Source organism: Phocoena phocoena, chromosome 14 (assembly GCF_963924675.1).
Source record: "Phocoena phocoena chromosome 14, mPhoPho1.1, whole genome shotgun sequence".
Classification (NCBI taxonomy): Eukaryota; Metazoa; Chordata; class Mammalia; order Artiodactyla; family Phocoenidae; genus Phocoena; species Phocoena phocoena.
The window spans coordinates 45,765,621-45,781,703 of NC_089232.1; the positions used below are offsets into that span (position 1 = coordinate 45,765,621).

At 34.9% G+C, this 16,083-nt stretch overlaps 2 protein-coding genes across 3 annotated transcripts in view; one reads left to right on the forward strand and one right to left on the reverse strand.

Annotated features, from left to right (window-relative positions):
• ASB3 (ankyrin repeat and SOCS box containing 3) overlaps window positions 1-16,083 on the forward strand; it is a 137,486-nt gene that overhangs the window by 63,053 nt on the left and 58,350 nt on the right. The window lies entirely within an intron of this gene.
• Window positions 6,968-14,801, reverse strand: CHAC2 (ChaC glutathione specific gamma-glutamylcyclotransferase 2). The gene is made up of 2 exons (XM_065891580.1): window positions 14,616-14,801; window positions 6,968-8,230 (listed from the first exon to the last, which is right to left on the reverse strand). The coding sequence occupies exons 1-2, from the start codon at window positions 14,748-14,750 to the stop codon at window positions 7,835-7,837; spliced, it is 531 nt and encodes a 176-aa protein (XP_065747652.1). The 5' UTR covers window positions 14,751-14,801; the 3' UTR covers window positions 6,968-7,834.

Here is a 16,083-nt window from a genome sequence, read left to right on the forward strand (position 1 = left end):
TGGGTATAAGAAAATTATCAAACAAAAAATGTGGCTCATTCTACAAGACAGCTGGCCTGAACCTTGAAAAAAATCAATGACTAGGAATAAAAAGATTCCTCTATAACCAAAGATGTATACTATCACATCTTAGAAATATAGCAATGATTTCAACTTTCACCATTTATTGGCCTTTTTTCCCCCCATTCAGGATCCAATCAGGGGCATGCCTTGCATTTAATTGTTGTCATAAAGGCTGTTTTATTTTTATTTTTAAAAGAAGTTTATTGGCGTATAGTGATTTACAATGTTGTTTTAGTTTCAGGTGTACAGCAAAGTGAATCAGTTATGCATATATCCACTCTTTTTCAGATTCTTTTCCCATATAGGCCATTACAGAGTATTGAGTAGAGTTCCCTGTGCTGTACAGTAGGTCCTTATTAGTTTTCTATTTTATATATAGTATATATATGTCAATCCCAATTTAAAGTCTGTTTAAAACTATAGCAGTTCCCCTTTGCCATTGATTCTAGGGCTCACTATTTTTTTTTTGTACTACTAACAAAGAAAATAACCACTACCAATTATATTTATGACATGCCATCTAGTGTAAGACTCATCTCAATTTCAGAAGTCTTAAAATGAAATAAATATATTGACAAAATATGGCAACTTGCCCAAGGTCATAACACTGGTAAGCAGTGGAACTGGATATCAAACCCAAACAGTCTTGCTCCTGAATCCATTCTTTTGGCCACTTCTCAGTGTTGCCATTTTGTAATCAATGAGTTATTGCATGTAAGGCTTTTTCAGCATAGTGCCTTAATTACATATTAAATATGTAATATGTGTTAGCTTTTATTATCATTTTCACTGCTTCTGCAGTTGGCTACTACTATATGTTTATAACATCTATGTTCTGTTTATGTTCAGTTTTTCTGTGCTTTGTTTATAGGTTGATTCTCAAGCATTGAAAACCTATAAACTTTACAATATTGTACTTATGCAAGTACAAGTCAGTATAAAATCAAAAGGTGTAATTGGAACTGCAGAGAAAGAAATGTAATTGTATTAATCCTCTGCCACTTAAAGTGTCCTTTTAGCTCCCTAAAATTAGTCCTATATTTGCTAAAATGAATCCATTTTGTTCTTGAAGATATATATTTTTTTAAATTTATTTATTTATTTATGGCTGTGTTGAGTCTTCGTTTCTATGCGAGGGCTTTCTCTAGTTGTGGCAAGTGGGGCCAGTTTTCATCGCAGTGCGCGGGCCTCTCACTGTTGCGGCCTCTCTTGTTGCGGAGCACAGGCTCCAGACGCGCAGGCTCAGTAATTGTGGCTCACGGGCTCAGTTGCTCCGCGGCATGTGGGATCTTCCCAGACCAGGGCTCGAACCCGTGTCCCCTGCATTGGCAGGCAGATTCTCAACCACTGCGCCACCAGGGCAGCCCTTGAAGATATATTTTGAGCTCTCAAACACTTTGTTCTAATTTACACTAGCTGCTTTCCAAGTCTGTTGCATATCTACCTATCTATATTGGGTCTATCCATCTATCTATGTTTGGTTTTTTTTGGTAACTCTCCTGGGTTAAATCTACTGTTTTATGTTATTCCGTGTCCTCCTTATCTCACATTTCCCTCCCAGCTTGTTGGGGTATACCTAATTAGAAGTAATTTTTTTGGGAAAAGATATAAAGCAGGTAATTTAATTTTCACAGGCCTATAATATGCAAATGTATTTATCTTGCCTTCTCAGTTAATAGTTTGTGAATAGAATTCATAGTTCAATCATTTCGTTTTGCTTGAAACTTTGAAGACATCATTCCTTTGCCTTTTACCATCTAGTATATCTGACGAGAATACTAAAGCCAGTTGATTCTGCTTCTTTTTTGCAAGTAATATACTTTTTCCTCTGGAATGTTTTATTAGACTCTTTTTCTTTATCATTGGTTTTATCATATTTTATGAGAGTATTTCTTTCTAGATGTGGATCTTTTTTCATTTATCCTTCATTGCACTCCATGAGTCCCATTTGTTCACTTATTAAATTTTGTTCTCCTTCATTTTCTCTTTTCTATTCAGAATACCATTTAGATAGATTCTTCCAAACAGAGAGAAAAAAGACAAAAAAAATTAGGTAATGTGGAAGATCAATTCAAGAGATCTATTTCCTTTGACTATCAGTTCTCCTTTTTGAATATCTTTCGTCAGTGTTTCTTTTTTTTCCTGTTTCCATAGTTTCCAGTTGCTCATTTTTAATAGATGCAGTGTCTTCATGAATTTCTTTGAGGATAGCACTTACAAACTTTAAACATTTATAAGTTTAAAAGCTATGCTTCCTTAAGGTGAGTTGATTATTTTTACCCTTTTGTGCTTTTGCTTTTCCTCTTCCTCAAAAATTAAAAAAAAAAACAAAGGATTCTTGAACTCTTTGTAAGTGAGCAGGGTATCAACTGTTGTGCCTCACTTTAGAGTCCATGGGTGAAACGCAGGAAAACAGCTGCCTCTTCCTCTTCTCCCTCCACCCTATGCCCAAGTAAGGAAGGCTTTGTTGTGGAGCATGAAGATGTTCTAATGCTTTCAGGGTAGATTGTTAAATTAAAAAAAAAAAAAAAAGTTGTGGTTTTAGCTGGAAACCAGCATTGTTGCTGCTAGACATTCTGTGTGTAAAGGAGTAAGATAAAAGGTTTGGCTTGGCTATCTAATATACATATTGTAAGAATCCTAATTTTTGTCCTACAGCCCCTTTCTGCTGTATCTAGGTTTGGTATTTCTTTACACTCTGCTGGCAGGAAAGGTTTCTGCATGGCTGCAGCTTTCTTGTGTGTACACATGCATATCGGTGCATCTGCATGTTTGTTCTAGACTGTGGTTTTCTCTGCACTGGCTTAATCCTCAATATAATCCCATCTGCTCTCCTTCTAGAATGCATGAATGCACTTCAGTGGGATTTTGCTAGGAAGTGGAAGAAAATGCATATGCTTAGTTTGTCTTACACAAAGTATGTAATTGATAGGTATATGTTGAATAAATCAATCAATGTTGTTGAGAATATTGGGCAAAACATACATCTGTTTAAATTTTTAAAAATTATGACTTTAGAACACGGGTAATTAAATGAATCTTTTTAAAAAATTCTTTTAACTTTGTCCTGTTTCAGGAAAGAATCTCATTGGGGTTAAAACTTACCAGTGGAGGTACAAAATGAAAAACCTGCCATCTCTCACTGTGTTTTTTTTTTTTCCCCCCAAAATTAAAGACCTTAATTCCATTTTGTTCCTTTTTAGTGCTTAGCACAGTGCCTGGCATGTTGTAAGTATTCAATGATAGTTATTATTAATGTTTGTTTAAGTTAAGCTCTTTTTGTCTCTCATTGGGGAATAATATGTGTAAAGTACTAGGAATAGATTTTGGCATTTACAGTAAGTGCTCCATAAGTGTTAACTACTATTCTTTGATACATGAGCAACAATTTATTTTTTTCTGTGCAGCTTTCTCTGATCTTATGTCCCAGCCTTTCTGGTAAGTAACATTGATTTGCTTGCTTGTGTGTCTCTCCACCAAATGTGGTTCTTGATAGCTGGGAGCTATCTTTTTTATCTTAGTAGTCTTGCTGCATAGTGATTGCTTGCCACCTATCATTAGTCCCTCTTTTTTGCTAGGTCTTAATGGTTGAGGATGATGGTGTGACTGGAACATGGGGGGTGTGCACTAGTGGGAAGTGAAATGTGACAAATATGCTGACACCAGGTTGTATGTAGCTGAATACCAGATTAAAGAATTTGAACTTTATTTTGTATGCCCTGGGAGGCATTTTGATTACTGACTAGATTAGTTTCATATTTTAGAAAGATAATTCTGAGTACAGAGAAGAGAATGTGCTGGAAAGAAGAAATAAGATTGGAGGCAAGCAGAAGGTATAAGAAACTCTTGGCTCTTGCCGTATTATAAGGTTCTTATTTTAGTTGAGAAACGTTGCAGCTCATACTTGAAGGATAGGTCTTACCGACACATAACCTTTTAAGTCATATCACAGATAGGCTTCAGGGCTTCCCTGCTCACTTTGCTTTGAGTTATATAAAATTATATAAAATTTTAAATAAAATGCTAAAATTTATTATAAACAAGGAACACAACTACATTTTGTAAAAATTGTGAAAATATTTTCTGCAAAAGCCTGTGAATTGGTGATATTTTAAACTTGTTTGTTGTATTTTCTGTTCTGCCATTGTTCAACATTTAATGTGTGTCATGTACAGGGAAGTAATGTGGGACAAAAGTTTTCTTTGGGAAAGGAGATGAATTATGTTTTTAATACACTAAGTACCTTACATATAAGATGTATAGATTTGTAAAGAATTTGAGGAAGTAGGCTAGAGATTGGAAGTTTTCTAAATAAAGATGGTAATTGAAGCCTAGGGTTCGATGAGTTTGTGCATCTGATAAACAGTAGTCAAAGATGTAAATAGAAATGCAACGAAATGTTCTGCTTTTTTGGTCTTAGTGATACGGTCACTAGTGTCTGATGTGTCAGAGTTGTAAAGAAGAATGAAGGACTGAGATCTTTGGGTTGAATCAGAAAGGAGTCATTGGAGACCTGAGACTGCACTGATTGGGTAGAGTACAGCAGAGTAAAGTTAGATTGGAGGGACACTGAAATGAGTTGATAAGGAAATAGAACACTGTAGTTTAAAAATTCCTGCAAAGGATAGGAAAGCTAGAAGAGTGAAAGAAATTGTAGGGTTAAGTGGTGGCTTTTCCAGATGTATGTGCATTGGCTAACCACTTATAAAGACAGGGAGGTTCAGTACAGTTAAATAAAACTACCCAGAAATTGGTACTGAACTATATAATACTTTAGAAAGGTAAAATGAACATTAAGAAGAATTAAACAACCCTGAAATTCAGTAAAGCTAATTTTCATCATGTAAATTTGACATTTAGAAGAATAATTTTAGTACGTTTTCAGGAGTTCAGATTCTTTGAACAGTAGCCACAGGATTAAAAAATCATTTGCTAATCGTTGAATTTTTAATGTGTGCCTAGGGTGAGTTTATTTTAAAGTTTTAGAAATTCATAAAAATAGATTGTTAAAAGCTGAATAAATTCATAGAAAATATAGTCACAGTATTTTTGTTGAAAAAGATAGGCATAATTGGAATACCCTATTTGATACGTAGATTTCGACGTGATATGATGAGAGGGAATTTTAAGCACATTTATCATATAACTGACTTAGAATCAGGGATGTAAATTATAGGAGGATGATGCTTACATTTATATTCACAACTCTTCCAAAGTTATAATTTTAAAAAGATATGTTTTTATGGAAAAGAGAAATCTAATATAATAGAATAAAATGTTGACTATAAAATGTTTTAAAATCAGTCTTGAAGGAATAGATCACCTTCATGCTTTCAAATATTCAGAGTTGACATCACAGCAACCTTCGTTTCCCTAAGTGATAACTTTTTATGTATGCAGGTGGTATCTAGACTGTGCTTACAGTTCTTGGTAGACTGAAGAGTGAATGTGTTATTTGTTTGGGAGTGGGGAAAGGAAATATAATAGTGGCTTGGAGTAGGAGTAGAAAGACCTACTTTAAAAAATCTACTCCATTAGAGATTTACATTAAAGGTTTATTTTCTATATGTAGGGTTTACACTCATACTTTTCTTAAATTCCTAAAACTGAACACCTAGCTAATAAGATTTATTCTCTGAGGAATGAGAGTCTGAGTTATGTGTGTGTGATGAGGGCAGAATGAGACTGTTTTGAAAGTGACGTCCAAGGGCTATAAAGAGACTTGCAGTTTTGCTAACAAAAATGTTATGCTCTAGATAACTTAGTACCTTTATGATTCTTACTAGCTTGTGGGCTCCAAACCGTAGCTTCTCTCTAATTCAGTATTGTTTATCTTCTCCATTTTAGTCATGTTTCTCTCCATCCCACTGAAAATGAAAGGTCCCTGTCCCTGGGCTATTTGGATCATGGCTTCCCTATAAATGTTGATGGTATACCACATGTGTATTTTCTAATTAACTTCTAACTGAGAGTCTAGAAAGACACATAAATGGGGAACACAAAGTAATCCCTCTCCCTTGATATTTCATAACATAGTTATATATTAAATGGTAGAAGAGTCACTAAGGCTGTATCTCTGAATACACCTATGTGATTCTGAGCTATGGCATGTGAATCTTGGATAGACTCATTATATTTGTGGAAATCTGTATGCATCTATCAAAATTAACATCTCTACGTAACAAGTCACGTACTATGTCGTTACACAAAAAGTTAAATCTTGTTTACCTCTTGAAAAAGAGATGCAGGTTAGTAAAGACAGTTAAATTCAAGTGGATTTTTAAATATATTGTAGAAAGATCTTGTGCTTTAGCAGAGACATGGACTTCTGCTGCTTACTAGATGTGTTAATTGTGTGCAAGTTACTATGGAAACATGCTCAGAGGATGATTCTGTATGTATATTGCCTAGTACATCCTTATGAGGTATTCATTAATGAATGTTAGTATTCTTCCTGTTGTACAGGACAAGTGAAATGCCTTCTAGAAAACTAATATTGAACATGTTGGAAAATATTTAAAATAGTTATGTAACTGAGTAAATTATCAAGTAATGTGTTAACAGATTTAAAAAAACCTGAAAAGGACTACTGTTCCTACTATGTAGGACAGCTTTATTTCATTTTACATGACAAACTTCTGTACTAATTATTAGTTTCACATTAGACTTAATGTGATACTGAAATTCTTTTCATGTTGACTATATAACAGAGACGATATGTCCTGTTGAGAAGGATATCACCTATAATAAGAAATAATCTGATTAGTTTGCATCAAAGTTACTTTTACATGAGTTAATAATGCACATATATGCTTCCTACTTGAGTAGCATCATCAACACTATTTAGTGGATACCTTTGGGTGACAAGATGTAAGAAGGGAAAAAAAAGCTGTGTAGCAAATGATCAGGTAATACCACTTCTTTAAAAAATTACAATTCTAAACACCATTTCAAACAGCAAACTTTCATTGTATGTTTCTGTTAATTTGTAATATCAGATAGCCCATCTTTTTTATTTTTAAGTTTCAGTATAAGATTAATACAAAGTGAGTGACAGACTAGATGACATTGTTAGTAGACATGATTTGTATAATTTGTGCTTTTCTTGCTGAAAGGGTTTTTTCCATGTAGTAAAATACATTTATTCAAAAATGGAGAGGTATAGTACATTATAATTCCAAGGAAATTATTATATTAAAATGCATATTTTGGCTTAAATTGGAAAGGATTTCATTTAATACCTAAATAAGGAGATTCACATTCAAGGCCCAAATCTTATCTATATTACCATACGTTTCTAATTACATGTTATTTTAAGCTTATTTATTTTAAACCATGATTACAGAGTTGATATATGGGAATATATTGAAGGTATAACCTTATTATATTTACTGGTCTTTTGGTTTAATTCTCTACAACTTCAAAATAGTACTGTGGTATGAAATAACAGAATTATATTTACTCAGGTAAAAACAAGTTCTGAACTGAGTCCTTCATCATATTTTTCTAAAGAACTCACTTCTCATGAGCAAGTATTTAATATCACATAGCTGGAAAATCATTATATTATTGAAACAAATTTTTTCTTTAACTATACCCCAATATCTTGAATATGTATGTGTTTCAGGCCACTTGCAATTAAACTATAAATTTAGATGATATCTTGACTACAACATTAAACACAACTAAGATTTTCAAGTAAACACATTTACAAATCATAATGCCATTGTGCTGTTCTCTGAAGACTAAAAGCTCTGCTTGTTGGGAAAAGTCAGTTAGGTCTTTTTAAGCAATTGAAGTTCTGTTTTCCTTCTAAACGTTCCTTTACTAATTTTTCCAAAGAGAAAAGATGCTCATCTGCATCTTCTGGCACAAGGCTTCTAATGGAATTTGCAAGTTCAAAAAGATATTCTGTATTTTTTCCACTTGGACCAGCTGCATTAAAAATTTGTTCAGCAATGTCTTCCAGAGGTGCAGGACCAAGATAATTAGGATTATCACATGTTCCAATATATAGCAACACAGTGAATGGTTCTGTTGTGGAATCTTTTGGATAAAAATTGACTGTTGTGGTCCTGTAGCCTCCTTTCTCTCTGAAGTCAAGGTATGCTTTTACTTCTTCTTCCTTTCCTACTGGCAGTCTGTAAGCAACACCCCATACACAACCCTGTTGAAAAATGAAAAGAATATATTATAGTTTTTACAAGGCTAAAATAGGTGAAGATATATTATGATGTAAGAAAATATCTTGTATATTCTTAGAAATCAGTGCAGTTTTGCTTCACTTAATGTGCACCAAACAGGTATATTCTAAACAGTAAAGGAAATCAGCATTTTACATTCTTCAATCTGAATAAATGATTTCCTTGTATACCAGGATATTTATCTTTGTTTAAGTTTTTCAAATTATGTCTTTTAACTAATGGGACTGAAATTAAAATACGAGGTCTTCATTTAGTCATTAAATATAGTTCTAAAGCTTTAAATCCATAAACATTTCACTGATGGTATAGGGGCAGCAGTTTCCAAACTGCTTCAGGGAGTGTTGTAGCCACCCTGAAGCCTACTTCAGGGCTTCTGGATATAAGTGTTGGCGTGCTGGCTGGGAGGGGTTTGACCCCCAACCCCCTTCAGCTGGAGGTGAGTATCACTTATATATTTGGTGTTCCCTTATTTGCAGAAAGTGTTCTGTATTTTAAAAGCTCTGTAATAAAGTAATCAACTATTAAGGCGATAGGTTCATTTATCTGTTCATTTCTTCACTGCCTAAACTTTCAAATATCCTTTGTAAATTACTCCATCCAGAATACTAAATGGCAACCTCTTTGTCAAGAGAGCCCATGAACAGTGTCAGTAAAAGCAGTGTACTTCAGCTGCAAAGATTCTTTGTAGTATTAATAAAATATCTGTGATATAAGCAAGATTTATAGTTTGTAACAGATTTTCTAGTTTCTTGACAACCTTTAATTATTAACTTGATTATTAAACTTTAGGTTGCTAAGCATCTTGAATAAATTAACATTCTGTAGAAACAAAGTGGTTTTATTAACTCTAATTAGGAGTTTTACCAGTTTGAAGCCATTTTTATAGATGCTTTTCCTAATGTAAGTTATGAAAGCGTTTCATAATTTCACCATTCATCTGCTGTTGCTAGCTGCTTGATTTTATATATCAGAGTCCTTTCTAAAGTTAAATATTTAACTTCATAATATAAAATTTGAATGTCAGTAAAATGATTGAAAATATTTAAGAAACAGAGAACTACCAGGTAAATAAAAGTTTTCTAGTGCTCTAAACTTTTTAAAAAACCTCTTGTGCTCTTGATAAAATTAGGCAGTAAAGAAAGTGATAGTTCATGACTGGGATTTTTGCTAAAATATTAGAATCCTAGCAAATGAGAGGAAAGCTTTAGGGTTTCATTTGATTCTTGGTGGTAGTCTGTCTGAGGGCAGGCTCCATTAATTTCAAAGGAGACCACAAAATTCTCAGTCAATAAACTCATCAAGAAAGGAAAAATGAGACTATATGGCATCGTTTTTTTTGTTGTCTACCTTGAATTCTGTATTCCAGCTTTTCCCAACAGATGAAAAGAAATACAACAAATACAGAGAGGAATTCTAGACTCAGTGTAGTTCAAATTGTCTGTGATGACTGCTAATAAAATTTCATTGATTATTAAAACTGAGAAACATCTTAACATTTTATGATTAAAGACTATACAAAAAAGAATAATTATACCATACCGCAGGATCTTCAACAAGAGTCACAACTCTTCCGGGCTGTTTTAAAAAAGTAAAAAAAAAAAATATTTTTTTTCCCGAATTAAAGTTCAATAACTGAGCATTAGCAACTTACTGTTGACGTGGAATATTTTAACTTTGTTGGCTCATACTAAACACTTTTTCAAAAGTACTTATTTTTTATGATAAATTTTAAAATGAATTAAGAGAGTCTACCTTATCCAAATTATCTTGGCCTTTCTAAAAGATTCTCTTTAATTTGTATATAATAGGTATATTATGTTCACTTAGAATTGATATATTAAAAAACACACACATGTGACTAAGGCTCATCTAAAATGAAAAGCAAAAGGAAGAAGCAATTATAAATAAATGTTCTGATCACTTTTTTCTCTTCAGGAAAAAAAGATTGCTATAGTTTCACTGAGGAACAAAACATGACATGCCAGGGTGCTTTCCTATTGGGAAGTGGTTCTCAAACTTAAGTGTAGATCAGAATTACTTGGAGGTAGTTCCTGATTCTGTAGGTATGGAGCAGTCTAAGAATTTGCATTTTTTTTTTTTTTCAAATACAATTCCTACCTGGTGCCAAAGTCTGTGTCTACTGACATGTTATCATTAGTGAGAAAGTTGAGTTGTAAGCCACAATTTTACCTACTTGTATGCCTATTGTGTGGCACATAGCGAACTTACATCATTCAGATATTTGTGTCATCCTTGTTGCTATTTCCTTCTAGTCTTTGTCCATTTGTATAGATAATTCATAATCACGGAACGCATGGAATTTTGGATTATGTTTTTTATTTAATTATATTTTACTGTTTGTCTTCTCATCCATTTTAATAGTTGCATAATATTCTACTGTCAACTATAATTTAAACATTCTTGTATTGTTGGACATTTATATTTGACTTATTTTCTATTTAAGATAATGCTAAAGTGAGGATACATATATTGGTGTGGGTCATGTAGCTATTGCCATGTTACCTTCAATATCAAAGTGAATATGGAGCTATTTATTGAATACCTATTCTGGGCTATAGAGAAGATAAAACCTTGATTCCTGCTTTCAAGAGCTTATATTGTAATTCTGGAATATGAACTTAACATGTGAAATAGGTAGAGAATACTTAAGAGCTATGATGTATACTATTTATTAAGTGCAGTAAGAATTCTGAGTCTTGGGTGGTCAGAAAGAAAGACAAAATTCTGGCAAAAGGGCACTGTGACTCAAGATTTATGAGTGAGGGTCTAGAAGCAAGATTATACCAGGCCAAGTGTCTGACTTTAGCAGAGGGTCCTCCATGTATGGAAGATGACTCAGAAACATAACTGGAGAAATAGGATAGAGTTAGACTTGAGATTGGAGTTGAAACTGGGGGTCAATGGAAAAGAAGCCGCCACTGAAATTTGGGAGAAAAAGGAAGTGAAGAGCTACTGTAGCACTTGAGTAGTAGGTGACTGGCATGATAAAAGAAGTGCTTTGGGAAGATGGGTGTGGTAAAGTATATAGTATACACGTTCAAGTGCGAAGGAGGTAGACTGTGCGTAAGAAATGTTAGTGGTGGAGGGGACAAGTTCTTCATTCCACCTTTTCTTTCCTTCCCCTTTCACCAGACTAGTCACCAATTTTTGGTAGCTCTATCTTCTGATTATCTTCTGAATCTGGTTTCTCTTCATCCTTCAGTTGTCTCCTTAGGGATTTCGCTGCCTGCCTCCAGACTGTTCTCTACTTGGCCCTAGACTGACTTTCTGGTGCAAAAATTGGGCCACTCACTTCTGTGCTTTTAATTTTTCAGGGTTGTAATATTGTACAGGATAAAATAATTATTTTGCATGAGTTAACTACAAACCTCATTTCTTAACCACTTTCCCTCTCAAGCTGTAATGAATTATTTATAACTTTTACAGACATTCACATCTTTGGATATACTAGTTCCCAGTGTGGAATGCGTTTCCTTCTTTAGAATCCCTTGGATATCCTCCCACCACTCTCTCCATAAAGGCTTGGCTGTCTGCCCAGATGACTTTGCAGCAGCTCCTTCTAAACTCTCATTGCTCCTTTTATTCATTTCCCTTATAAGCACTTATCAGGTATTGTTGTTTGCATAGGTGTCTCCCACTTACATGTGAGTACTCAGTAGTAATTGTTGAAAGGAGGAGAGGTAGTAAAGTCCTCGATGTAGGTGGTGGCAATTGAAACAGAAAACAAAGAGCATATATAGGGAGTCATTAAGGGAAAATAGATTTGTCCCTGTGACTGTTTATGGATGAAACAGACATTGACTCTTGGCACTACTGATATATTTACTCAAAAATATTTTCTAAAATTTAAGCTGTTTATCCCTAAAATAAAATATATTATTGGGAAACAATGTAAATTTGTAAATGCACTTAAATGTGTTTTGGGGGTATTGAAACTGAAGAAGGGGTCTTGGAAGCTGAATGGGATTGGAGTATGCTGTGAAATATGAGTCATGATGGGTGCTTTCATTGGGTAATGAGTAATGTTTCTGATCTACATCTAGAAAAGTGAGGGATTTAGTAAATATTCATGATTATCTCTTGTGTTAAAATGTTTTCTCTTTGAAATTGAAATATATTCTTTCTGATATGAAAATTTTTTCACATTTAAATATCCTTAATTTGATGAGAACTGGCCAGTTTTGTAGAAATAAATGAGATGCTTAATTAAACTTAGGAAGATACAAAAGTTCAATGAAGCTAAAAAGAAAGCATAATTTAGTAAAGAAAGTAAGTTTGGTATTTTTCCTACAAATGTCACATTGCAGTATGTGGAAATGAGTCCAACATTTGTTTAATAATATCACGTTTCATATGTAATGATCATATGCTCACTAGAAGCATATGTTGCTGTAAAAACATAGTCCTATATAGCATTTACGTTATTCTAATTTGCTAGATATTTCTGTAGCCTTTTATATTCTTGTTTGTCAGACAGTTAATATTTATAAAAGGCTGGTGATCCATTATAATAAAAAATGTGAAGTAAGATAATGTTCTTTCCAGTTTTCTTAATAGAACATTATATTTAGAAAATGTTTAGTGCCTTAGGCTTTCCTTTAATATGCTAGGATGGATTCTTTAAATAAAAGTAGGTATCAAACTATTAGCCATTGCGTTTTCTCCCCAAATTTCCTGCCCTATATTTTAGTATATTTAAGTAAAAAGAGAGATATTGGCTTTTATAGCTACCTTTTTCTTTTTTAAAGATTCATGAACTGTTGTATTGGCATGACAGTTTCTTATCATCGGTTTGTTTTGATGGTGTACATAACTCATTATGCTGTGTACCAAACAAACATTTTGGTTGAGACTAGAGTAGTAAAATATGCTATATAACCGTGCTCGTAAGTAATTAATACTTGGTCATTGAAATTGAAGCCTGGGTTAAGGCATTCTTCAGAATGGCAGTTTTAAGTGCCCATATCTGACAACTCTAAAGGCATTTTATTTAACTTAGTTCTTTGAAGTCTTAAATATTATTTTATAACACTCTTGGAGATACCTTGGCCATGAAGTTTCTGTTGGCCTGTAAATGTGCATTTGTGGTAAATCAGCCCTCTGTTTTCAAGTTATCTGTCTGCCTTAAAGCCAAATTCTTAATTCACCAACTCTAGTTGAGGTAGAACAGCTTTTAACTTTTTGTGATTTCCATCCTATGTCTCATTGATGAGCAGGTGCAAACTACAGCCTTCCTCTCTTCCCTTTTCCATGATGCAAGACTACAGGTATTTCTTTGGAATTAACCTCAATCTCTTGCTACATCTGATTTCTAGCATTTTAGATATTGTGCTTTTGAACCAATATTAATTTCTTTTTTAAAAAAGTGGTAATCAAGCTCATATAACTCTCAGAGTATTTTAGAGAATATGTAAGCAATTAAACACTTTGTACTCTTCTAAAAGTTAGGAGGTTAACTATAATAAGTGTTCAACTTATCCAAATTATCAGTTACTCAAAATTTAGTTTTCCTTATGGATTAGTTGTTTTGCAGCCAAAATGAGGCTGATTTGCATAAGCAGTGAGCTCTTATTCTCTTTTCACATATATTAAGATAAATGTCTCTGCATGGCTGACTGAAAAATGGATCAAAGAACTTACATTTTGCATTTATAATTTAGAGGAGAACCACTGAGAAAAAAAACATTAAAATAATGCTGGATATAGTATTGGTACTTTGCTATTTAGGTAACAAAACGGGACTCGCTTAACTTGGGAAGTACCGGACAACCAACGTGATCAAAGTAAGGTAATTTTGGAAACGAGTTCTTCTGTGACCTTAGGTGTCATAAATAAAACCTTTGGAAAGATACTAAAAAACTCCAGAAATAACATGCACGTTTAAACTCAGACCAGTCAAAGCCTGGCAGAATGCACAAATGCCAATAAACTTAATTGCAAAAAAGCTGAATTTGCTAGTTGATTTTAGTATTTCAACTCCGTGGTGACAGGAAGGTTTATCTTCCCACCTTTTGGTGGGGGCAGTAGTTGCCAAGAGATGGGGTCCCCTCCCAGCACGCTAGCCTTGTGCGAGTTTACGCCCACGCTTCTTCCTCTTCAAGAACTACCTACCACCAAGCATGTCAAGTGGCTTCGGAAGGACTGCCTTTGGTTTGAGAGGGAGTCGGGGGCAGGTGGCCGAGGAAGGTACACAGAGAGGTAGAAGCATTATAAACTATTTTATGAGTTTACTCGGCCGTTGGGGTGTTAAGTCCCACAGAGCTAGGCCAGGAGATGGGGAGCAGTGAGCCGGGGTCAGTAAGTGTGGGGGACTGGTTAGCGCCTCACCTTGCCAGGAACCCCGCGGTGGTCGATGCTGCCCTGCCAGAAGCGCCTGCTGTAGCCTGAGATATATCCAACCACCTTGTCCTGATAGGGGAAGTCCACCTTCCAGATGAGGGACCCGTAACCAAAAACCCACATCCTTCCCTTGCTCTTCCTCCTTGGTGGCGGCTGTCCCCTCGGCGTGGTCTCTGAGCTACAGGCAGGGACTACAGCTTTCCGGACGCAAGAAACCGGCTGCGCAGGCGCAAAGTCTGCACTCCCTGCTTGGGGACGCAAAGCACACTGGGACTTGAAGTTCGAAGAATGTTTTCCTACTGCAGCTCAGTCAGTTATTATTATTATTATTTTGCTTGCTTAGGGTATCCGGAAGCATTGACTTCCTCTGAACTAAGCAATGGATTTTTTTTTTTTTTTTTTTTAAGCAATGGATTTTTTCAGCAGCCTCTGTAAATCACCCTACCTTTCCTGAGGTGCGCGTGGTCAGAGGACTACATTACCCACAATCCTTTTATGGGTTTTGTGGTTCTAAGATTGGAACTGTCTTCTGTTTTTCAAATGCAGAGAGGAAGAAGAGAGAGGGTGGGAATTGTGGCTGGTGTGGTCTAGATACAGAGGCGAGCTGTTTATTGGTACCGCAGTTGGTACGTAGAAAGACATTTTGTTATGGTTTGAAAACTGGATTTGCAGGGAATGTAATCTGTATTTTTACATTAAAAAAAATCTTTCTACCTGTCGAATAAAAGCAGAAAGTTTACTACAGAAGTGTTGTGCCTGTAGAAGAGCTGTTGAATATTATTTCAACAAAAATTGCTTGCATATTTAAATTTTCTGCGTGAAACGACCTTATTCATCTTTAGTATTCTCAGGAGTCACTCAGAAAAGTGTAGGCAAAGGTTTTTAGCTCGTGTATAGGCTTTGGAAGCCATATGTGAGACCTGAAGTTGTATACAAGATTTGGGATCTGTGTACATTTTTCTGGGGAGAAATTTAATAGCTTTCATGAGTTTATCCAACAGGTCAAGTATCCTAAAAAATGTTTTGATCTGAAGGCTAGAGCTACTGCTCCAAAATACTGTTCAGGAAGCTCACTTGGACCATCAGTGCAGTGTTTCTGTATGTGAAAGCAGAAGCTTTAACAAATGATGATTCTTTCTTGAGGATTTCTGTTGGTAGTCTTTAGCTTTATAAAAGAATGCTAGAACATCCAGGTTCAAGGAGTATTATTTATGCTCTTAAGAAATCAGCAGGAAAATGTCACAAAGAAAAACTTAATTTAGGAATAATCAGGTCTGGGCTTCCCTGGTGGCGCAGTGGTTAAGAATCCGCCTGCTAATGCAGGGAACACGGGTTCGAGCTCTGGTCTGGGAAGATCCCGCGTACTGCGGAGCAACTAAGCTCGTGAGTCACAACTACTGAGTCTGCGCTCTAAAGCCTGTGAGCCACAACTACTGAGCCCACGTGCCACAACTAC